Raw genomic sequence first — 24980 nt, 5'->3', positions numbered from 1 at the left:
GTTTAAATAACAAGAGTAGTAAAAAGAGTAGTAAAAAGTAAAAAAAAAAAGTAATGCTATGTAGTTAAGATAACTGACATATAATATAATCAAATACTGTAAGGTGAACTGAACTTTTCAGAGGCAACAAATTACAAAGAATAAGAATTTAACAGAACATAGAAAAAAGTTTATTGTCAAGGAGATGAAAAGCTACAAGCATACAGGTAGTCGTTGACTTACAACCATTTGTTTAGTGACCATTTAAAATTAAAATGGCACCAAAAAAATTTCATGTAAGACTAGTTTTCATACTTACACAACATCCCCATAGCTATGTGATCAAAATTTGGGGGCTTTGCAACCATCCATATTTACAATGGTTGCACATTCAGATGTCATGTGATTGCCATTTGTAACCTTCCCAGCTGTCTTCCAACAAGCAAAGTTAACAGAGAAGCCAAATTTGCTCAATGACCACATAATTTTTTTAACAACTGCAGTGATCCACTTAATAACTCCAGCAAAAAAGGTTGTAAAATTCTTTTCACTGTTGCTAGTTTTATGTTCCCAAGTCACATAATTAATGAAATTTGCTAAACAAACAAACTCTCAATTCCTTTCACTCTCAATTCTTATGTGCCTCACCTATCCTGATCATGTGTAGAGGGATTTACTGACCTTATTATAATAATGTTTTTTACACATCCTGCTATAGATATTCATTGATGAATCATCCTGTCTCCTAGATAATTATACTGCGTAAATGATACTTCTTCTTGATCTCCTGTGGAAACCAACCTGAAGGGGATGTTCCAACAAGGTGTCCTGAAAGTTTATAGAGGGTTGTAGGCAAAGAGATAAATATTGTTCCAAATTATTGGTGGTATTTCCCCTATCCATTTATTTATATATCACAGTGCTTGCATACCACCCCAATATTGACTCTGGCCAATTCGCAGAATTGATTAAAGATGAGATTAAAAACTTCAATAAATTTGTCAAGGTATAAAAAAAACGGAGAAAGAAACAAAAAGAACTATGTAACTATGAAAGAAATATGGAACTATGTAAATTCTAACAACTAATCCAGGTTCTTCTACACATATGCTTTTGCTGTCTTTACAAAAGTTTAAAAGTGCAATTGTAAACTGCAATGACTTTACAGCAAAATTTGGAAGGTTATCAAAATGCTTTGTAGAGCAGAGCAAGAATTCAATGCGCCCTCTTAAAATTGACTGAAGTGTAAAGAATCTCAGAAAAAGTTATGTCAGCTAAAACCAAAGGTTAAATTAGTTAGCATTTGCACTGAAAACCTTACTATAGGGAAGCATTTGATTTTTCATCTCTACACTCCAAACAGCCCAACAAATAAACTAACCTCACATGTACCTTGTTACTTTATGAAGTCTACTGATCTTTTAATTTGCAGCTTTCCCATCAAAGCCTTTGAGAAGCAGGGAGATGTCAAACTAGACATTAATTATGTTTTTAAATCTTGTGTTTTAATTCCATGTTTTCTTTGGGAAATGAATCTGCTGGGGCCCTTGCACTGGAATGGGATATTAAGAAGGAAAGAACCTTCTCCTCACACCATTTTCAAATGAGAAAAGAGCCATTCCTAAATCTACTTGTCCAGGTTTTAGACTTAGCGCTTAGCGCAGGAATGAAATTTCTTCGTAAAGAATGATGCTACATTCTGGAAAGGACAGGATAACTTCTTTCTTCAGACACTTTTTAAGGAATTCTGAGGAAAATCAAACTAGTCAAACAACCTCTCTTCTTTAAGAATAATTCTCTGGGCACAATTAATGCAATTTTTTTAAAAAATCAAGCCAGCTATCTCCCATCGGAGTGGTGTTATATATTCTGACCCTGCCCTCCGCCACATGTCCTTAGATTTTAATCTTTGGTTTTAATTTTATGTTTTAATGTAGATATGTTTTTATGACTGTAATCTGCTTTATGGTAAGATGGGCAATCAATAGACAAACAAACAAACAAATACAAGCGTGCAGGTAAAAAGTTTCTCTTTCTCTCTAGCTGAATTTTAATTTGGGTTCCCCTCACAATTATTTTAAAAAGAAAGTGACCCACTAAGCAGAATGATTTTACACACACACACACACATACACACACACACACACACAAACACCCCATTCAGCTATGAATACGCATTTTCTTGAGTCCATAAGATAACCAAATAATTTTTAAAAAGTTATCAGAATTTCCCCCAGCCACATGAGAAAAACAAGAATATTGAAAAGGATTCATGTTGTATATATCAAACAGCAATGAACCTTATCATCCAAACTATGACTGTCATTACTTGGAGTATGTTATCTCCACAAAAGTAGTGAAATAGCACAAAGGCATATTGAGAGAAATTCTTTTTTGTAAAATTGAGCTTTTCCCTCCTGATTAATGCTGGTACAACAAAGGAGACACTGTCTGCCTAATTACGTTAAATACTTATCTTTGGGGATTAGCAGGGTGTTTCTGCTCAGTGTCACTCTTCCTGACAACCTAATGATAGATCTGTTTACTTAAGAAAGCAATTAGTAAATTTTTTTACTGTTTTCTTAACTGCCTTCATATCATTAAAATATTTGATTAACACATTCTAGCTTATCTTACAGTGAGAACCACACATTCCACGTAGTTTGTGCTCTTTCTTCAAAGCACCACAAATGCAGTGTGGTGTTATCTTGCAACACCCTCACATTCCACCTTCAAAAAGTTCAACAAAATGGATTCTGTGTGGAAAAAAATTATTTCAATCATGTTCTTGCCATTACAGAACTATTAAAAGTTAAGAAACTGTAAACAGGAATTCAGCCTATTTGCTCCAAAATGACTCCCAGAATCCATGTTTGTCAATCAACAGACTATGTTTCCAAACACAGACAGAACAATCACAAAATGGCACAGATTCAAAAAGAGATACTTTATTAGTTAAATGAGATAAACTTCTCTTTGATGTTGGATCAAAATAGGAGATGTTTTTGAAGGAGACCTGATTCACTTCAGAATATTTTTTATGCACATAGAACACAGATAGAGACATTATCTTTGATTTATTCATCATTTGTATATTAGGTAGAGCTCTGAACAAAATCTATGGTTCGGATTTCTTAGTTTTCAAAATTTATTTTAATGAAGAATGCTGTTATTTAGCTTTTGTGATTTACTAGCTATCATTGGCTGTGTATTGAAATGGGCTGAAAAAAATCTTTCAGCAAAACATTAAAGAAAAATAGTGTTAGAATAAAATACACATTTGGATAAATGAGAATGCTATAGTATTGGATTTATAATGAGAGGGGAAATGTAATTGATATACAAAACTCAGTCCATTTCTGTTGTCAATGAAAAGCTAATCTTGTTTAGCAGACCCCAAATTAAAATGGGATGGCATGAATTGTCTCCACAAGAAACCTGATAAAACCAATGATTGTTTGTCTGGACTTTGGAAAACCAAATTTAGCACCTTGAGATGTTATGAAGGACAGGCAGGAAACTATCTCAGACTGTGGATGCAATATATATCAGGAACTTACTAACCAAAATTAAGGAGGGGCTTCGATTATGCTTTGGTCATGAACTTTTCAAAGAGTTATCAAGAGTATCTGCAATGCAGTGTTTCAATGTGGGAGCGGCAAGGGCAGCAGCCATTGAGACATCAGGACAAAATCAAGCAGAAGTCACAGTTCTTTTGTTAAATCTGTACTTAACAAAGAAGAGGCTTTAGCCAGCACCCTTAACTTTCCTTGATGCTTTCACAGCGTAAATTTGAGCTGGCTAAAGACCCAGCATGGTTTCAGTCCATACCGGTCCTTGCAAGTTAAGTTGTTTTTTGAAAGGCACAAGATAAGAGTTCTGCAAAGCAAAATAAGGTTATAGAATTGAACATGATCAAGGCAGATAAATAGTAGCAAATGAACAGAATATATTCTGCAACAAAATTTGAAAGAAAGGGAAAAAACACCTGTAAATATTAGAATTGAAACTAGCAAAAAAAAAGCAAGTTAAAAAATCTGCAATAGACTTGTGCATATTTGTGTGTAACTGACATGGAATTGAATGTTAAGCTTAAATAATTAGTAAAGTTGATCAGAATTTCTCACAAATGCCTCAGAAAAAATGTCATACCTTATTAAAGGGTATACTGATCACAAAGAGAAATATTGTAGAAAGTGTTTCGTTGCAAATTTTCATCCTTCATCCAATCCCTCTCTTCGTTCCAATTTCTCTTATATGTCTAATGTTATCTTTGAGAAGTGTTCAGAAATATTCAGAATTTTAATCAAACTTGATTTGAAGACACTTCTCAGTACAAGTGAGTGCACTTCTTTATTATTTTTTTATGTATTTGAAGTACTTTAATCTGTTTACATGAGGATATCGTACTTCAGACTGTACATTATTACTTTTATAGCTACAACCTGCAAAAGTTGCGACTTCAGACACATAATATACATTACCATGAGTTGAGGCATGTAATCCTATTTCACAAGAGGGAGGTGTGATTTGTCAGTACTGTCCACAGAATACAGATTCAAATTGCCCTTAGTTCTGCTTTGCTGGAATAGGGGGAGATTTTTCTTTTTAAAGGACAGAAGTTGTGGGATCAAATTGGTAAAAGAGTGGGGTTTGACACAGTTCTCCTTAGCCTCTGATTAATAACTGGAAGTTTCTAAAGTTACAACAGTCTAGATCAGGGGTGGAGAACTATGGCCTCTTTATCATATGTGAACTTCAATTCCCAGAATTTGTGTGTGTGTGTGCGTGTATAAATAAGTATAAAACCCTGGGAGGTGATTTGGGCTGAGAGAGTGACTGGCTCAAGATCGCCCAGCTGGCTTTCACTGCTAAGATAGGGCTTGAATTCACAATCTTCTGCTTTCTAGTCTGGTGCCTCAACCTGGCGCTTGCTTCTTCAAATCACTTCTCTTTTTGCATTTTCCCTTTTATCCTCTAAGAAGAAAGTGCTGCCTCTTTCATGCATCAGAACGGTGGGGAGACAGGGACGGTAGGTGAGGTGCTTATGGAAGATTGGCGATTTCAGCAAAAACTATGAAACTGCTACCTCAAAGCAGGAAACAGGGCCTGGGAGTAAAGACCCAAAGACTTTCTGGAATAGAAGGCTGGAAACTTACACAGTGCTCCGACTTACAGACTTGGCGGTTCCATTACAATTGCTAAGCTCATTTATAGTTTGAACGTAAGTTCAGTAAATTTCTCAACTGTAAAAAAAACTGAAACAATCTCTGGTGATGTAATAGTTGCAGGAGGAGAGAGAGAGAGACAGCAACTAGAGATACTACCGTAGTGTCTTTCCCAGTTTATTCCCCCTTTTATTTTTCAGACAGCCAATGTTAGTGAAAGTCATTGATAGACTTCAGAGGATGTAAGAATGACAACAGAAGGCTGGGACACAATCTATTCTAACAAACGTGCTACTTTCCCGAGATGATCTCAGGGTTTAAATACACTCATATTTAAATATACACATATTATTTTGTCTAAAACCAGGTTTTGCAATCCTATTTTTCATTCTGGGGGTACAAAGATGGAAATGTTACTCCCCCCCCTTCCAAGTGTGTTTTCTTTCTTAGAATATGTTAAGTAATGAATACAAGTAGTCCTTGACTTAGAACCACAATTGAGACCAAAACTTCTGATGGTAAGCAAGACAGTTATTAAGTGAATTTTGCCCTATCTTACAACCTTTCTTGCCACATTTGTTAAGTGAATCACTGTGTCAGGATTCTGGCAGTTACTCTCAGTTGTTAAGTTAGTAATACTGTTGTTAACTGAATGTGCCTTTCCCGCTGACTTTGTCAGAAGGAGATCACCTGATCCAAGGACCCTGCAACTATGAGTCAGTTGCCAAGTATCTGAGTTTTGATCACATGACCATGGGAATGCTGCAACGGTCATAATAGCAATAGCAATAGAACTTAGATTTATATACCACATCACAGTGCTTTAGAGCCCTTTCTAAGTGGTTTACAGAGTCAGCATATTGTCCCCAACAATCTGGGTCCTCATTTTGCCGACCTCTGAAGAATGGAAGGTCACATCAACCTTGAACCTGGTAAGATTCAAACTGCCAAATTGCTGGTAATTGGCAATGAGCAGAAGTAGCCTGCAGTACTGCATTCTAACCACCGTGCCACCACGTAAGTGTGAAAAACAGTCCTAAGTCACTTTTTAAAATGTAACTTCAAACAGTCACTAAATGAACTGTTGTGAAGTCAATGACTACCTGTAATTAGTCTTCTTTTTATATGTGGAACCTTAAAAGTAAGTTCAGAATTTTTCCTTTTATTATAATAAAGGAAACAATTATAGAAAAGGGCCATATGTTGTGGTAAACAGCCACCATATGGCTTCCAACCCTTGTGACTTCCACACGTATGGGAAAGAGCAAGCTAAAACAAGTTTCACATAGTGAAGAACTATTGGAAAGGGACTCATATTTACAAAAAAAGCCCAAACAGATATACTGCATAGCCTAAGGGAAAAAAGATGCAATTTTCTGACAGTCCTTCCATCTATTAGTTCTATGGTTTTAATGCAATAATGTCAATGAAACAGATGATTGTCACAGATAATGGTCACTGGCTGCTCCATAAATTGCAAAGAAAGAGAGACATATTGATCCAATGCTAAGTTTCTGTCATCGTATCTAGGTCTATAAGAACAAATGAAGGGTATTTAATTATTTTACTTAATGGCTGCAATGGAAAGTTCCTACTTGTCTCCAAATACTACTATTGACCTGCTGCATTTATTGTAGTTTCATACTCATTAATAGATTTTTGTTGGCTATAGTCAGATGGACATAACTGAAGTGAGGCTGTGTAAACAGTATACAAAAGGCAGCTACAATGATTCATTAGACTCAGTGAAATATTTTGTGCCTGAAAGAGGATGACCGTTGCTCCAGTGATTACCAGTAGAGCATAAAAAGAAACCAAAAAAGCTATCGTAGGATTGCCTGTCTTTCTTTAATCAGGAATATACAGTAAATGATTGCTTTACATATGTGACATGATGCCTACAGGTAGCAATGCTCTTGCAGATACCTCTTTTGGTACTTGGATGATTCCTTGCCCATCTACATTTTAAAAGCATTATTTTAATTAAATAATATTGTTCCAGGGGAACAATAAAACATGTTTCACAAATATATTTGGACATCACAAATGCCTAGTCGGTATTAGAAAACAAAACTGTTGGCTGAGCCACTGTTTTACTGGTAAGTGCGCCTAGCAGTTCAGAAATAAGTGGAGAAAGTATTTTACATCGTTGAAGGTTAAAAGGGACTTCTAGTTCAGATTCCTTGTCCAGGGAAAGAATTATCATTATCACCCCAGACAAAAAGTTGACAAATCTTTGCTTGAGAACCCTTAGGGATGACTCCAGGGGAGTAGGCTCTTCTACTGTATAATAGCTTTCACAGTCAGGAAACTCCTCCTTATTTTGAATTTGGATATTTCTCTGTAAAGCCCTGTTTGTCCAACAATCTTAGTTGAAAAATTAAATGTATTCAATTAATGCATTCGATTTTGCGGCTACTAAGATTGTTGGACAAGCAGGCACAAAAACAGCCAGGGAAGTGAGATAAGCCTGAGGAATGGGCTCTTTGAGAGTCAACAGAAGTGCTGATTTACTACCAGCCTGTCAAATACTTAGCAGATGAGGGCTTGGCAGCACGACGACTAAATAGCCAATCATCAATACTTCAATTAGCATCTGAAAAGCCACATGCAACACCATATAAATACCCCACACAAAATACCCCAAAACACACATCCCTTGAAGATGGGTTCCAACATGAGTCCGAAAGGTCAGAAAACTAAACTTTTCGGCTTGGTGACAGTCCAGATTAGATCCTGCAACTTAGCACAGGGTTTGTGGGAACTAGACTGAAGTGCATCTGCAATTTACATTATTCCAACAGAAGTTTCCTATTCTTATGGTAAACGTCTTTTAAACCAGTGTCAACGTCAAAAACTTTAAGATGTGGACCAATTTCAGAATTTCCTAGCTAGCCACAGATAACTCATCTACAAGATGAAGGTTTGGGCGCAGGCTCTATAAGATGTTTGTGAATTTGCCCTATGACAGAAAAAAAGAAAAGAAAGGCTGTAGATCAGCGGTGGCTAACCTTTTTGAGCTCCTGTGCCAAAAATTGTGCACATGTGCGCTCGTGTGCCAGCACCCAGAAGGCAATGCGTGTGCCCACCCATGCACTCTGCACATATGCGTGCGATCCCCCCTTACTTGCATTGCACTTTACAGCTGATTTTCAGCCAGTTTAAGGCCTTTTTCAGCCTCCCAGAGGCTTGAAAAAAGCCTCTGCAGGCTGAATAATATGCCCGTTTAATCACTTCTGGTATTACAGGAAGTAATGAAATGGGCCTAATATTTGGCCTGCAAAGCATGCAGAGGCTTTTTTTAAGCCTCTGGGAGGCTGAAAAAGGCCTCAAACCAGCCAAAAATCAGCTGTGATGCGCACACATGCGCAGTGAGGTAAGTTTGCCTGCGGCTCGTGTGCCGGCACAAATGGCTCTGTGGGCCACCTGTGGTATGCGTGCCATAGGTTCGCCATCACAGCTATAGATGTACCAGAAAAGAGAAGTTAACAGACAGTGACAAAGTATCAGATGGCAATAGCTGGAATTGTTGATGCAGTTTTAGCAACACAAATAACAGCTGGATTGACTATTGAGTGTTTGCTTCCCCTTGTGTTCTGCTTACAAGGAGAGGCAAACAAATCCTCAACATATAACAAAATGCTTATAAATAAAGCACATACTGTACAGAATCCATTAATTCTTCAGTGAGCTTTTATCCACAGGAAATTAAGCTGCATATTTTTTTTTCTTCTTATTTTAATTGCTTAGGGAAATTCAGAAACACATTATAGCAAAAAAAGAATTGATTTTTAAAGAAACTTGATTGGGAATTGTAAAAGTTATAATAACGTATTTATTGATTTGTTTATTTATTTATTTATATCCCACCTTTATTACTTGTTATAAACAACTCAAGGTAGCAAACATATCAAACACATTTTCCTCTTCCTATTTTCCCACAACAACCCTCTGAGCTGAATTGGGCTGTCTGAGAGTGACTAGCCCAAGGTCACCCAGTTGGCTTTCATGGCTAAGACAGGCTAAAACTTACAGTGTCCCTGTTTCTAGCCTCATGCCTTAACCACTAAATCAGAGATCTCCAAATTTGGCAACTTTAAGTCTTGTGGATTTCAACTCCCAGAATTCTCCAGCCAGCTATGCTATTGTATGTACTATACATATTTTAAATCTAGACTTTAAATTCAAGTGATCCTGCCTTTACTTTTAAAGTTAACATTTTGTAGGAGTTGGGACATTCTCAGCACTTAAGAATATGATTTTCATGATGGTATCCTGGAATTCAATGCCATAAGCATAAAATTAGCTAAAGAAGTTCATTAGTCACATTAAAAGTGAAACCTACTTGTTCCAATATGCCAAAATGCACCATGTGTGATAACGCCCAACTTCTGCAATTGTTTTTGGTTAAGACACTTCAGCTGGGAAATAAGAGAATTCCTCCCCAGTTGCCTTAAGAATTGCTTCTGTTTTGCTTTCTTTTCTACTCTGGGTTATCCTGCCTCATTCTTTATAAGGTCTGACAGTACTTATCTGATTTCTTACTGCTTCCTACATATATTTTTCATACAGAGTGACCTGCACTTGTATATAAAGGGGCGTGCTTAAGCGCACAATCGTGGCTATGATCCCTGTCCTATTGTCCCCAGTTATTAGTTTCTATTTCTTGTATTTAAACTTATGTTTATTCTTGTTTCTGTTATATTGTAAGCTTTTGACAAATAAATAAATAAAATAATAAATAATAAAAATAAATAAATACAGATATTTAGTTTTCAGAGCTCATAACAGCAACTTATAAGAAGATTCCTATTTTCTAAGAAAAAGTAATAAAGAAAACGGAAGGACCCCTAAGAATTTTATAAAATACATATAAGTTTAGCACAAAAGTTATTTCAGAACTTTGTTTCAACAGACTTAGGAATCTCCTCCTAGGATTTATTCAAAATCCACAAGGTAGTCTCTTACACTTATCTGATGTACAAGACCAAAGCTTTAACCTATCAGCGCATTTCTTGCAAATGAGAAAAAAAAGTATAAATTATGCTCTACAACATGTTACAATGAACTCTGGCTTTTGAACTTGCATTTTAATGCCAGACAATAGTATAGTAATAGCAATAGCAATTGTACTTAGACTTATATACTGCTTCACAGTGCTTTCCAGCCCTCTCTAGAAGGTTTACAAAGTCAGCCTATTGCCCCAACAATCTGCATCCTCATTTTACTGACCTTGGAAGGATGGAAGGCTGAGTCAACCTTAAGCCTGGTGAGATTCGAACTGGCAAATTGCAAGCAGCCGGCAGTCAGCAGAAATACCCTGCAGTACTGCATTCTAACCACTGTGCCACTGCTTTATTGCCTTATGTTACCATTCATGGTTCAGCATTGGCAGTCTACTTATAACTTCCAATTCCAAAAATGCCTGAAAAATATGCAGTCACACAAGCCAACTACATTGGATCTTCAAATAATTAAACTTGTATTTGAGGGGCAATAGTTATATTTTTATAAATATTGTAGTTCAGTGCCTAAACTATTTTGGGCACAGACAAAATAGTAACATTACTTAAAAAGAGAGGGAGGGCACTGTTCATTTTAAAATTAAATATCTGCTTATAATGTTCATGCTCATAAAATTTGAATGATAGGCCAGACAACTGTCAATTTTAAAAATGGACACATTGATAAAGATGGGCACAGCATCTTTAAGTGGGTTAAAGAATGCAATTTTGGGGGAAAATAGAGAGAAAAAAAGTTAAAAGTCAACTTTTTATATTATTCAGATTCACAGAGTGCATTTGATTGTGGCAAATCAAAATAAAATGAATTTTGAAGCCAAGAGCTTTTTAGGTACATTCACAGATATGTAACTTATTTTACTAATTTTTAAAATGAAGTCATCTATAGAATTGTAGTACAGCGCAAATCCAAGCCTGAAGCTGCATGATTTTCTAACCAAGCATCTTCATTATCTCCTCTTGCCTTCCTTCTCTGTTAGCAAAAATTTACGTGATGAAAGTGCTGAGATAAAGTTAACAGTAAAGCGGATACCACATGAGATATTTGAAAAGCAGAAATAATTTACTTCGTGTCTGCTTTGTTTTACTTTGCAGAGTCTTCCTGTGTGAAAGGAAATTCATCTTTTCTGGCAGACTCCAGCCATTCCAGGCCTGAGAACTCCCCAAGCACACTGGAGTGCAGGTAAATGGATGTGAGTCTCCATGAGTACAATATTAGGAGCAAAGATTTAATGTGCTGTTTTGCTTGACTGAGCCACAAATCACAGAAACACAGAATTTGAAAGTCAGAAAGGAGTGGAGTTAGTTCATCTAGTTCTAGCCCCTGCTCAGTGCAAGAATCTTGCAATAGTTCATCTAGTTCTAGCCCCTGCTCAGTGCAAGAATCTTGCAATTACACAGTGTATTATGAGACTGAATTAACTTAGAACAACAACAGAGTTTCAGTGTTTAATATATTGTCTGCCTTGGAACTAAAAAAAGGAACAACACTCCCAAGATATATCTTGTGTGGATACCCTTGAACTTGTCCATATTCTGTCTGATCTTTCCAAAGTTTATTCTAACACTTGCAACAATAAAGCATTAATTTAAACCCACAGTTCTCACACCATTTGTATACATGAAATGCTACATTATGATGTGCAACCAGTCATACAGTACAGATAACCAAGGGTTATTAAGATAAAAGGCTTAAAACAGTCATTCTCCCATTTTTTAACTGGGAGAAAAATATCGAAATTCATTTCCCCACTAGGTGGAAAGCATACTCTGCCCAGAGATGAATGAAAATACGATGTTCTGGTTTTGTTTTGTTTTTTAAATACAACTTATCTGATATCAGCACCACTATATTAAAACAACTAGCAAAGAAAAAAAACAGAAAATAAAAAGTGTAAATATCTGATTTTTATTTTTTTTATCCAAGATGAGAATGGAATGAAAATTGCAAATTACTCTGGTGAACATAATCTCAAAACAATGATTCAGGATTTTAATTCTTTCCTACAATTCTTCCTGTTTATTCCTCTAAACATTTTGTTCCTCCATTTTTTACTCTGTTTCCTCTAAATGCATGTCTGTTCATTTTGTTTTCTGAGGTCTAATAATTTCACAGTTTTTCCTTTTCATTTTGCAGCACAGTACATAATAAGGACATCACTTTTCTCATTTTTACCAGGCCCTCCAGAAATTTACCAGCACCCATCCTTAAAGTGAACTACAGTCCTCACTTAATGATCCTAATTGCGGAATTTCCATCACCAAATAAAGTCATCATTAGCATCACGTGCTGCTTAGCAATGGCAGTTTTCTGGCAATCCCAACTGCAGTCATTAGGAGTGGATCTCACTGCTTCTCTACAATGACTGTAAGCTTGAGGACTGGCCCATAACTATCTTTTGTTCAATGCCATCATAACTTCAAATGGTTGCTAAATGAAAAGTCACTAAGCAAGATCTACCTATTTGCTTCTAACCCTTTTACTTTTTTCTGTTAGTTAACACAGAGGAAATTCTAACTTATCTATTTCTCCTGATTTTGGAATATCACAATTGGAATAGATTTATGATGATCAAATAATATGATCCAGTTGCACTCATTTACTACTTCTTGGTTAAATCATAAATAGAAATTCAGAATCAGTATCACTAATGCATGCAATAAAACAGGCAGCACACAAGGAACAAAATTTTCATACAAAAATCAAAGGTCCTATTTTTCCAAAAAAGTTCTATTATATCAAGCAGTGATTCTAAAATATCCTTTAGCAGCTGAACATTATTACTTACTTATTAAATTATTTCAAAATACCTTAACGATATTTTGGCGAGACCAAAGAATATAATCAAAGATATAGAAACCAAAAAACACATCAGAAAGACATGCAATTAGAAGACACATGAGCCACTTATACTGATATGGAAAGGCTGGGTTGTAGAAAACTTCACAAAGCCAGCTTAAAGCCAGTATTGTAGAAGGAGATATAATTTAATCATCTGAGATACTGACCATCAAAAATATTGGCCACTTCCAGATATGTCTCTTGTCTCTCATGCTTTCCAGTCATACAGTTTATGAAGCCAGCCCATATAAAGAAAAGAAACTAACATAGTTTCTCTTGGAAGCAATTAACTCAAAGAAAAATAAGGCCAATTAAAAAAATTGTTTTATCTAAATTAAATGTATCTTGTTCTCCCTCAACCGAATGTCAAGAGGGAGCCTAGGCTTTATAGGATTAGTGGTTAGATAACATTAAATCAGATCTTATGACATTAGAATCCTTCCTGATGACATTAAAATCTTTCCTCAATGATTCCCTATACTGAAAGTATAGAGGATGAGCTGAATTCCAAGGAACCGAAAATAGCCTGGAAGTATACTAGAAATCATTAGCACTACTTTTCAAGGAACTACACATAAAATAAGTTGCATATCTGTATGTGTGTGTGTGTGTGTGTGTGTGTGTGTGTGTGTGTGTATTGTTTATTGACTGCATGGCTTCCAGTTTTTTTCTGGGTGCAATTCAAAGTGATGGTCATCTTTTAAAGCCCTATGTGGCCTGGAACCTAGTTATTTACAGTACCCTCTTTTGCTAAGAATACCAGCCAGTCTTACTAAATAAGGTGGCCATGCGCCATGCCCTCTCTTTGAAATCTTGCCGTCTAGCAGGACCATGGAAGTATGCCTTTTCTGTTGCTACTTTATGAAACCCTCTCCTGCTGGCAATTTGACAATTCCCACTTTTGTAGCCTTTTGGAAGGCTGTTGAGACCTAGTTTTTTTTTACTTATCGGCTGGGATTGTACAGTTAGAAGGCATGGAAGGAGGATGCCTGAACCTTCTGTGGGACCTCCCAATGGTGACAAAAAGAGTGTTTTGTTTATTTTATTTTTATTGTTTTAAATTGCTGTTATATTTATTGGTTTTATGGTTGTCATAAGCTGCCCAGAGTTGGTTGAGGTGTGGTGATATCTTTTAAATAAATAAATATGTAGCGACTTATACAAATATTAAATAAAAAGGGACTTGAAAATTACCTAATAAAGCCAGAATACAAACTTTCAAATTAACAAAGGCACCTCTTTTCCGACAATGCTATGGCAGAATAAAATCAATTTAAGTGAACAATTTGAAAGGTTTTGTGTTTCTTTCCTTTTTTTAAGAAGAATCAAGCATCCGTCATTTGACAATAAAATATAGTTGCAGTGTACACTCCTTCTGAGGACAAGCCAATCTAATTGAGAGTAATATTTGGGGATAAGAAAACCTTGACAACCATGGAAACCATTATTCAACACTACAAATGCTTGCCTAAAGAACAAAACGGATATTAACAAAGGATTTACAGCTGCAGATTTATTCAACTCCCCTAGCCTTTCAAAAATACCAATTCACACGTTAATATTAGTTCTTATCAGAATCAGTAAATGGAGTTCAGGAATGCTAAAAACTCCCCCCGCTCCTCCAAAGCCACCTGGGTGACTTTATTTACCTGGCTCCACTTCATGCCATCCACTTGATTGACTCCCACTGCCTGGAGACCGCCCTTGGCTGGTATAGAATGGCTCTTCACCAGGACTGTCCATTTCATCCTCTACAGATTTGAGACGCTTTGTGGAACTAGAATCAAAGCATATATGCATTAATGCACAACCTGAAGGGAAATAAATAAAATATGATGTGAATATTGCACCTTCTTTTTCCCTGTTAACCTTCTGGATCTTTTTGCCACCTTGCCATCATGCCCTACAATGGGACATACGATTTTGCTTTCCTTGAGCATTTTCTTGGAGAAAATTGAAGAATGATGGTTATAGACAGGCAGTTTCTCTGGAAAAAAACAACACACAGATGGACTTGCATTTCCCTTTCAGTTTGGGCAAACAGAAACCAATTTTTGAAAAGAGAAAGGGGAACAATAAATAAAAGGATGTGATTTCATATAAGGGGTCTATGTTTGTGAATGTTCCTTAAGGCATAATATGAATTTCAGTTACCTCTGTAATGGATGTTGGAGATTTAGGTACACATCTTGTACATTTTAAGACTGAGTTAGACACACTACTATGTAGGGGCCGTTCATTCACAAAATATATGAGAGAAGAACAAAGAACTTTACGCTATGTATGTATGTATGTATGTATGTATGTATGTAGCAATCCATGTGCCTAGTATTTCTCTATGTGAGGAGAAATAGTAATTGGTTCAGGAGCAATTCTTCTGTGGAAAGTCTCCATAAGTTCACCCAATTGCAAATTCACCAGAGCCCATCAGGGGAATTTTCTGAAACCCATTTTATTGCGTTTCCAGATAATAAACAAAATTGTCTTAAAGCTTGCTGTGTGGCTTATTTTCATACTTCTTAAGAAGCTATCCTTAGATATTGGTTGGATCATTCCAAACAGCAGGCTGCATTTATATGCCCCTCTGTTTTTTAAAGAAGAATTCAGAGGTGCAGGATAAGATAGATTTGTTTTTTAATAGATTCCTTTGTGTTATATATTCCTTGAAGCAAATTAACAATTTACAGCTATATGGTATAGTACCATGTACAGTTCTGGCATGACAACAGCAACAATATTAAGACTTGGGAGATATTGCTCCTGGCCATATTTGTTTATACTGTACAGGTAGCAGTGGTGGGATTCAAATTTTTTTACTACCGGTTCTGTGGGCATGGCTTGGAGGGTGTGGCAGGAGAAGGATACTGTAAAATCTCCAGTCAGAGGTGGTATTGGCTGGTTCCCCTAACTACTCAAAATTTCCACTACCAGCTCTCCAGAACTGGTCAGAACCTGCTGATTACCCCCTCTGACAGGTAGTGTTCATCATACAGCCACAATTGGGACCAAAATTTTGATTGCTAAGCAGATAATCACATTCTCAGTTTTTTTCCATTCATGATCCTTGAGCACTGGCTTATCCTCATCTTGCTTTTTTGCTTCTTTACAATATTTTTGCTTACATTAACACTCAAATGCTTACACTGGACCTCAGTGGCAGACTTCAGATGCAGTGGAATAAATCCAATCATCATTTCACACATTGTCTTTGACACTTGTAATGTCCCATGTACGCATGTAACATCCTATTTACCACTGGATGAACATATGAGCCTCAGAGATACTTCTTCTTCTGCATTAAACAGTTGAGTCAAGGATTCACTGTATTTGTTATTTTTATAGATTTGGGAATTTCCTTGTACTTGTAGATAATTTTATCTTTGTATTGTACGTGAAGTATAAGCTACAAAAAATGGTATGCTCTGCATGCTGTCTGCATAGTTTACATATGACATTTTCTATTTATTTTAATGTAGACATGTTCTTTACAAATGAATGAATATAATTATGTGAATAATTGTACCTAGATAAGCAAAGTAAATATTTTAGGAAAAGGACAAAATATTGAGAGACCAAATCAATTAGGACCTAGAAATGAAGCAAAATTACTGTTAAGCCAATGAAAGAAAATCTCAGTTTCTTTATAGTACAAATCTCAATTTTAGGCCTTGTAGCCAAAAACATGTACAGTTCAGAGAAGAAGGACAAAAAGATGATTATTCCCTTTTTGTCATTTACATTCCCCTCTTCCCGTAACAATGCTATAGCATAATATAACCATCATAGCAGCTGACTTGAATTCCGACAAAATAATGTGAGGAATTGGAGAGCTAGGAATCCTTGGGTTTCAGAACTAGAGTTAGAACTTACTGGATGTATTTTCCATGACAAGGTCAGAAAATCTTTAGCTTTATGAACCTATTGCATATTTCTATGTAAAAAATAAAGCAGACCCTTCTGATCCAAAAATTTTGGCTACTATGTGAATCCAGAGACAATTTTTTTTTCATAAATCCTCTATTAAAAGTAATAATCCACTGCCATTGTCCCATTGCCCCTAAGACTTTGATGAGATAATTCATAGTTCTTAAAAAAATTGTTTAAAACAATTTTTTTAAAAAAATTGAGGTGATTCTTTTCTTTCTAATCCTTAAGGAGAGGAACAACTATGCCTTCTTCTTCAGTGTATTCCCTGTTTCATAAGTCTTTCACTTTTATACAAAGTGAAAGTGTACTCAGGGGTGGGATTCTACAGGTTCTCACCTATTCTCTAGAACCAGTTGTTAACTTTCTAAGCAGTTCGGAGAACCAATTGTTGGAAGAAATCTCCTTTTGTTTTTTTCTACCCTTCTTACATTTTTGGCAGTATGCCTAGACTTACTGTCTCCGAAGGAGGTTTTTTTCCTTCGCTGGTACTTTCTTAAAGGGGAAGGGTTGTTTTAAGATTTTTATACTGCTGTTGGGAGGAAAGTTAACACTTTGAAGAAATAATTGAATAATGAGCAGAACTGCCAGAAAGAAGCTTTTAATGACAAGGAACCAAGATGAGTGACATTCAGCAAGGCTTCTTGGTTAGCTAAAAAGATTGACATTCAAATGTGAGTTTACATACCCTTTTTGAGTTTTGGTCTAAAACTGGTGACCATTCAAAGTTACAATGGCACTGAAAAAAGTGACTTATGACCATTTTTCACACTTACGACCATTGTAGCATCCCCATTGTCATGACAGGCCAGGCAAGGAGAAACACCCCTTGATGTGAGTGATGTCGAGTTGGCCACACCCACCCAGTCACATGACCAGCAAGCCATGCCCAGCAACTAAGCCACGCCCACAGAACTGGTTGTTAAAAAAATTGAACCCCACCCCTGGGTGTACTACACAAATATGGTAAATATAAATGGGCATATATGGTTTATGACCTCAGCTGTTCTTATAATTCATTTGATTTAATGAATTGTTAGTCATTTATTTTTAAAATAATTGTAACAAGAGTCCTGTCATAGCTAAGAAATGCTAAAAAAAAAACCTCTGATCCCTAAGTTTATGAGGAAATGCAATTGTCAACAACGTATTTTTCTTACCATATTATCATTGCCTCAATTATTTTGCTAGGCAACAATCCTAAAATGTACTTTGAAGTAAATTTACTGGAATCAATATAAATATACTTCCAAGTAAATACATTTAGAAGTGAATAATTTAAGACTTTTTTTACCTTACAAAAGCAATGTGAGGAAACAGCAAAGAGCAAACATACAGTGTAAGCTATTCATTACTGATGCTATTTTACTTAGCTTCTTATCTGTATCAGGTACTTGTAGAAGCAGATAAGAATGACAGCTGTGCTTTACTTTTAAGTATCATTGATAACATGTCTATTTTAACAATCTTGGAGAGGAAGCAAACAGTCTGAGACTAGGTCTAATTAATGAGAATTATATACACAGTACTTGGGACTCTCATAAAAAAGTGAAACTCTGAAAATGGTTGTACTGATTACTGATACATATTAAGTTCTGCTCCCTTTGGTTGGGGGTAAAGAGTATGAATATAAGTCAGTTATCACAAACTAATAGCCAGAGGTGATGTATACAGGTAGTCCTTGACTTATGACCACAATTGAGCCCAAAGTTTATGTTGCTTAGTGAGTCATTTAAGTGAGTTTTGCCCCATTTTACAAACTTTTTTGCCCCAGTTGTTAGATGAACCACTGCAGTTGTTAAGTTAGAAACATGGTTGTTAAGTGAATCTGGCTTCCCAATTGATTTTGCTTTTCAGAGTGTCTCAAAAGATGATTACAGGATCCTAGGACACTGCCACCATCATAAATATGAATTAGTTGCCCACTGTCTGAATTTTGATCATGTGACCATGGGAATGCTGCAATGGTAGTAAGTGTGAAAAATGGTCATAAGTCACTTTTTTCAGTGATGATGTAACTTTGAACTCTCACTAAATGAACTGTTGTAAGTTGAGGACTACCTGTATTGTGAGATTAACTATATTTAAAATTCTATAAATAATATATGTAGGACAACTTTTCATTTTGAAAAGAGAGTTTCTTCTTTTGCTGAATACATACATAAAGGAACTCTATGTTAGTTATGAAGCAATCAATTATAGCAAAAGGAGTTAAGATGGTAGGTTTATTATTTATTGTCCTAACATTTTATTTTTGAGCTGATTTTTAAACAACAGTTGTTCAAATTTACATGATTTTGCTCAGCAAATGCTCTTACAATAACAGCAACTTTTTAATCAAGAGCAGTGGTGTCAAACTCGCGTCATCATGGAGTTGTCACGTGACGTATCATGATTTTTCCCCCTTCATTAAATCAGGCATGGGCGTGGTCAGGCCGTGAATTTAACACCCCTGATCTAGATGTTTACTATTCTTGCAATATTCTGCAAGCTTTTCTATTCTACTGTAGCATCTCTTTACAATATCATAGTCCTAGCAATTTAAATCTATTTTACATATATGGGACAAAATTATGACTAGAAATCCTGGTTTCTTGCTATATAAATGATCTTGCAAAGTTCTGACCATGAGCATTCCCTTTCCAAGGTGTTTTTTCCTCTCTTTTATTACTGTTTAACATAACATATAAGAAATGAAGATGTTACTTCTCTATTTCCCCTAATCTCTAGCAATTGTTTGATTTCTTCTTCGTGAACTTGCAGTTTACTGAATTAGGGCACAATGGAGGGGCACTTAATCTTCTCAATTATGAAAATTAATATAGAAAAGAGAAAAAACCATGGTCTTCTCTTATATCTTAATTTGGTAGTCTATATTTTTAAAGGATTTTACAAGTTGTTCTAATATTTCAGATGTCTCAAAAACTGAAAACACTGCTGGCTCAAACAATGTTGTTAACAAATGTTGTTACTGTAATTATTGCTATTAGGTTACATATGGTAGATGATATTAATCTCTAAGCACAGAGTATGTTGAAAATTCATAATCATCTATCATTTGGTCCAAAGTCAATAACTCTGCTTCCGTTTAATTTTTCCATATTACCATTTCCCCCCCCAATTTTTAAAATTAAGTTTCACCATACAGTCAACTCCTCATGAGAAAAAAAAAGTCATTAATTTTTTCCCCATTAATTTAGGTGCTTGGCAACCCCCCCAAAAAAGTCATTATTTTTTGGGGGGGGTTGCCAAGCACCTAAATTTTAATCATGGGAGCATGTGGATGTTGCAACGGTTATAATGCGAGGACCAGTTATAAGTTACTTTTTTCAGTGCTGTTTTAACTTCAAACAATTCCTAAATGAATTGTTATAAATTAAGGAATACCTATATTATGAGGTAACTCTCGAAAGATCAAATAAAAATACTCTTATTCATTTGTTAGGTTAATACTCCGCCCTTTATCCAGGAGTCCAAGGCAGTATATATAGCATTCTCCTCCTATTTTCACTTTTGTGAGGTATGCTGGTCTGTTTACAATAGGCAAAAAGAATGACATATCATAAGATGCTATTACACAGATCGCTGGTTAAAAATAACTGCCACAGTTGTTGAGTTTCAGAGGAATGGCTACTGTTATTATTTTTCTAAAGATGAGTGTACATAACTTGCCACTTGAAACAATTGTCCCCAAGTGCAACATTCATGGATTAGATACGCAAACAGCAATTCCTGCTTGAAATCTAATGGCATGGAGGCTTTTCATGTCTTTATTTTTTTGTGTAAAGCAACTTTCTCTATTACTTCAGTAATTTTGTTATGCCAACATAAACTTTGAACCCTGTAGAAATAGTCATTTCCATTGCTGGGATTTCTTTTGCCATAGGACTCTATACATCTGTGGTTAGCTTTCAATTTCTATCCATATTTGATTGCCCCAAATACTTATCATGTCACAACCTTTTAATTCAACAAACATACTATACAGAAATTACCTGGTAGAAGAGGTGCTTGGTAAAGATCTCCTCATTGCTCCTGGGCTCATACTGTAATACGAGGAACTTTCCAAATCGGAGAGTGAGAAGTTAGGGCCTGTTCCTGCAGCTATTGGTGCTGGGAATAAAGGGGGGGGGGGGGGAGAGAAATCAGTAAGACATGTAAAAATGGTCTCCTTCACTTTGATGACTTGACCCAGTGTACAAATTGAAAGATATCAGATAGCTAGCACTATAGCATTAAGGCATTTTTCATTTAATCTATTCTTTGAAAATATTTTTTAATAAAGGAGAATATTTGTAGCTCAGGTACAAGTATCATTGAAATGAGGGGGTCCTTGGTGCTCTCTGAGCTTGTTTGTTTTCTTGCAGACGTTTCATTACTCTAACTAGGTAACATCATCAGGGCTAGTCAAGTGCTAACTTTGATGATGTTGCCTAGTTAGGGTAACAAAATGTCTGCAAGAAAACAAACAAACTCAGAGAGCACCAAGGACCCCCTCATATTTTTTTCTAAAAGGGAAGTCTAACTTTTACTAATATATTTGAATACTCCCTCTGTTAATACTATATGAGTACTACTTCTGAAAAAGTTTCCTCATGATTGATACATTGGGTAAATTCACAAAAGTTGTCAACCAATTCTCACTACTACTTGTTCTGTAAAATTGTTATGCTTGTAACTTGCTGTAGTTTCTTCTGATCATCACATGCATGCAATAAAGTGGTTTATTTATATATTAACAAAAATATGACCCAACTTTTTTCTCTGCAGAGTAAAAGAAACCATGAATCTATTTCTGTCAATAATATGGATTTCATTTTCACATATGATGTCAGTGAAGCTCTTTCCAGTTAAGCATTACACTGTCTGATACTTATGCAGTTAACAGTTTTTGATAAGTATCTAAAGCCTGCTCTTGCTTCTTATAAGGAAACTTATTTTTTTTTAATAATGAAGAGTTATTATGCATATTGAAATTTTATTAAACAAAGACCATTAAAATAAATGAAATATTCCATTTATACATTCATATCACTCTCATGAATCCTGATGTAGGAAAAGCAAAGCTGTCTGTTCTATTGCAAAAACAACCGCAAGCATCAACACTGACTATGGAGTTTGCTCCAGATCTGCTCCTGGATATGTAGCACCTGAAAAATGATGCACTATGAACCTAACCATACAAAGTATAATTCATAGCTTAACATTTGACAAATAAGAAAATTATTTAATAAAGCCAATTGATGAGAACTAGATAACAGTAGCTACTATATTAAGATGAGCTTCTGCAAGAATGGCTTTTCCAGCTGAAATGCAGAGATAATATGCATTAAAATCCCTTCTCATTCTGGTGGAAGAAAATGAGAAATGAAACTTGCATAGCTTCAGCAGTGTCACAGGCTCAAACTCTCTTGAGAACTTATAGAAAATAAGATTTTACTTAGGTACACTGAGTGCTAAAGAGTAACTGCACAAAAATCCAAACTTAGATATATACATCACAATCAGATAATACAAAACTCTTTTAACGATTTCCTACAGCACACCCATTTTAATGTAATGCCATACTGTTTCCTTGAACCTCAAAGGGTTTCTCAACAGCTAACTCAGAGGTAAACACAGGTCTTCTGATTCAGTGTCATCTACTCTGACCGATGTTCTTCACTGCAAGGATGACCATCTGCAGATTTGCCTGTGTCCTGTCAACCCCATCACCTTTTTGGGGGGGTCCAAGCAATATTTATTACCACAAAACACAGTCTACTCAGTGGTGCGATTCAACCGGTATTAACAACCAGTTCAGTGAGTGCACACTTTGCGTGCACACCCAGCATTTAGAAAAGACAATTTTTAGCTATAATACTTACCTTCTGCTATAGCCCTGGTGAGTAAAACAGCTGATGAATGGCAAACCACTCTGCCCCGCAAATCAGCTGTGCTCAAAAACAAGGAAATAAAGCACAGGAAAAGGGCAGGGGCAGGTGGGCGGGGCCAAATGATCACTGGAAGTACCGGTTCACTCGAACTGTTCTGAACCGGTAGAATCCCTCCCCTGAGTCTACTTGTTATGAGATAACTATTTTTATCATTGTGCTCCTTGGCTACAAAGCAGGTTATCATGATCTGAGGCCTTTTCCACCCATGCCATGGAATGAAATTGAACATTCAAAGGATGGTTCATGCTCTAAATTATAATACATGAAGTTGTAGATAGGTTCTGGTTATAGCATACAAAAACAGGTTGCATTAAGAATACAATTCTTATATTGTTCCCTTGATACTGTTGAATTCATGTGCTCTGATACATATAAGAGCACAGAAGGAAAAAAAAAGAATGTTATTAAAATGGGAATTAGTCTGTTGTGATCTTTAAAAGGAATTAACTTGGAAAAGAAACTTATTTATCATCTTAACTACACTATGTTTCCTGTAAAATTGGCAAATGAAGTTAAGAAAAAAGGAACATTATAAAATTAACTCATTTTATCAATTTGTGCTGCCTGCTAGAGTTTCCTGACATGGAGACAAGGGGCTGTAAAACTGATAAATTTGCATGGAAAAAGAAACCAGTGTAAGTAATTTGTGTAAAAGGTAACAGAGACATGGACTGCTATAATTCAGACACCCTGCAGATAGCAAACTGCTGCAGGAAGAACAGTGATGGGTTAGAAAAATGACCACACTGCAGTCAGTCTGACTTAAATGGAAATCAATCATAAAGGTACACTCTGCAGTATATACTTTATAGTTTTAGCAACTTCTTGGGCAAACATCCTTGTGTTTTAAAAATCATTTCCTTGATAAATTTCCTCTCATGAAAGATCTGTAGAAGGTCTGACTGAAAGATTAATCATGAGTCCCAAATCATACTCTATTTTTTGTTTATCTTTTTTTCAAAATAAGAGACAAACATCAATAAGAAATATTGATTAAAAATAATAAGAGAAGGGGAACCCCACCCTTTTGATAATGCTGATACCAACACATGTGTTTATGCATATATTGATATATATACCTCACTTACATCTCAAGGCTTCCATTTGGTAGATGGATAACCAGATATAGTAAGTGTGTTTAAATAAATTAATTACAATTTTAAAGAAAAATGTAATTTCCCCCCTCCAAAAAATCAATATTAAATATTGAACTTATTGTACAAAAAAGATGATTAGGAAACATTTTGTTTATATAATTGAAAAACATAAAGCAAATCTAAATCAATAATTAGATGAATATTTCTTTAACATTCTTTGTTTCTATGCTAATTTTTCAATAGTGCTTATTTAGATCCTTAAATTACATACATTGGTTCCCATTTTTTTCATAAAAAATAACCCCAGATGGGATTCTAAGGCACTGTTCTAATGCCCCCTCTCTCTTTAAATAGATACAATCTTATTTACATTCCCTTTATTTCTCCACAGAGGATGACTTATAGCAAGATAAAACAGAAATGACAAAATGTATGAATAAAAACAATGTGATTAAAATAAAGGAAAAATTAAAATGTATCATATCATTAAACTAATTAAAAATATATATTTTAGTTTCCCAAAGATTTGCCAAGTTTTTTCTTGCACCAACAGAGAAAAATGAATTAATTCATTTTGCTGCATACCACACAAGCAATACACGGAAAGTAGTATTGACTGCCAACAGTTGTGAAGTAATTTTCTAAATTTCTTTGCCCAAATAAATAAGTAATGAGCATTGCTACTAGGGATGTTAATATGTAGGGATCTGACTTCAGCTCCTTCAGCACAATCTCGGAAGTATTGTTGATTGCTATAGTAATTTTAGAAGTACAGATATTCCTCAATTTACAACAACAATTGAGCCTAAAATTTCTGTTGTTAAGTGAGCCATTTGTTTAAGTGAGTTTTGCTCCATTTTATGACCCTACTTGGTACAGTTGTGAAATGAATCACCAAAGTTGATAAGTTAGTAATACGGTTCTTAAGTGAATCAGGCTTCCTCATTGGTTTTTTAAGTGTCATTGTAACTTTGAACGATGACTAAATGAAGTGTTGTTAAGTCAAGGACTTC

General features: G+C 35.5%; 1 protein-coding gene across 12 annotated transcripts in view; it reads right to left on the bottom strand.

Moving 5' to 3' along the window:
• Positions 1-24980, bottom strand: part of NFIA (nuclear factor I A) — a 485231-nt gene that overhangs the window by 81742 nt on the left and 378509 nt on the right. For all 12 annotated transcript variants that reach the window (XM_087930007.1, XM_087930011.1, XM_087930008.1 and 9 more), the window contains 2 exons: positions 20930-21047; positions 14660-14787 (listed from right to left, as the gene is read on the bottom strand). In XM_087930007.1, coding sequence (XP_087786133.1) covers positions 14660-14787; positions 20930-21047 — 246 coding nt within the window. The remainder of the gene's footprint in view (positions 1-14659; positions 14788-20929; positions 21048-24980) is intronic.

The sequence above is a fragment of the Pseudonaja textilis genome, chromosome 3, assembly GCF_049901715.1.
Source record: "Pseudonaja textilis isolate UNSWEBS1 chromosome 3, rPseTex1.2, whole genome shotgun sequence".
NCBI classification, from domain to species: Eukaryota; Metazoa; Chordata; class Lepidosauria; order Squamata; family Elapidae; genus Pseudonaja; species Pseudonaja textilis.
Note: the sequence above shows the minus strand (reverse complement) of the source record. Positions and strands in the feature narration are given on the sequence as shown.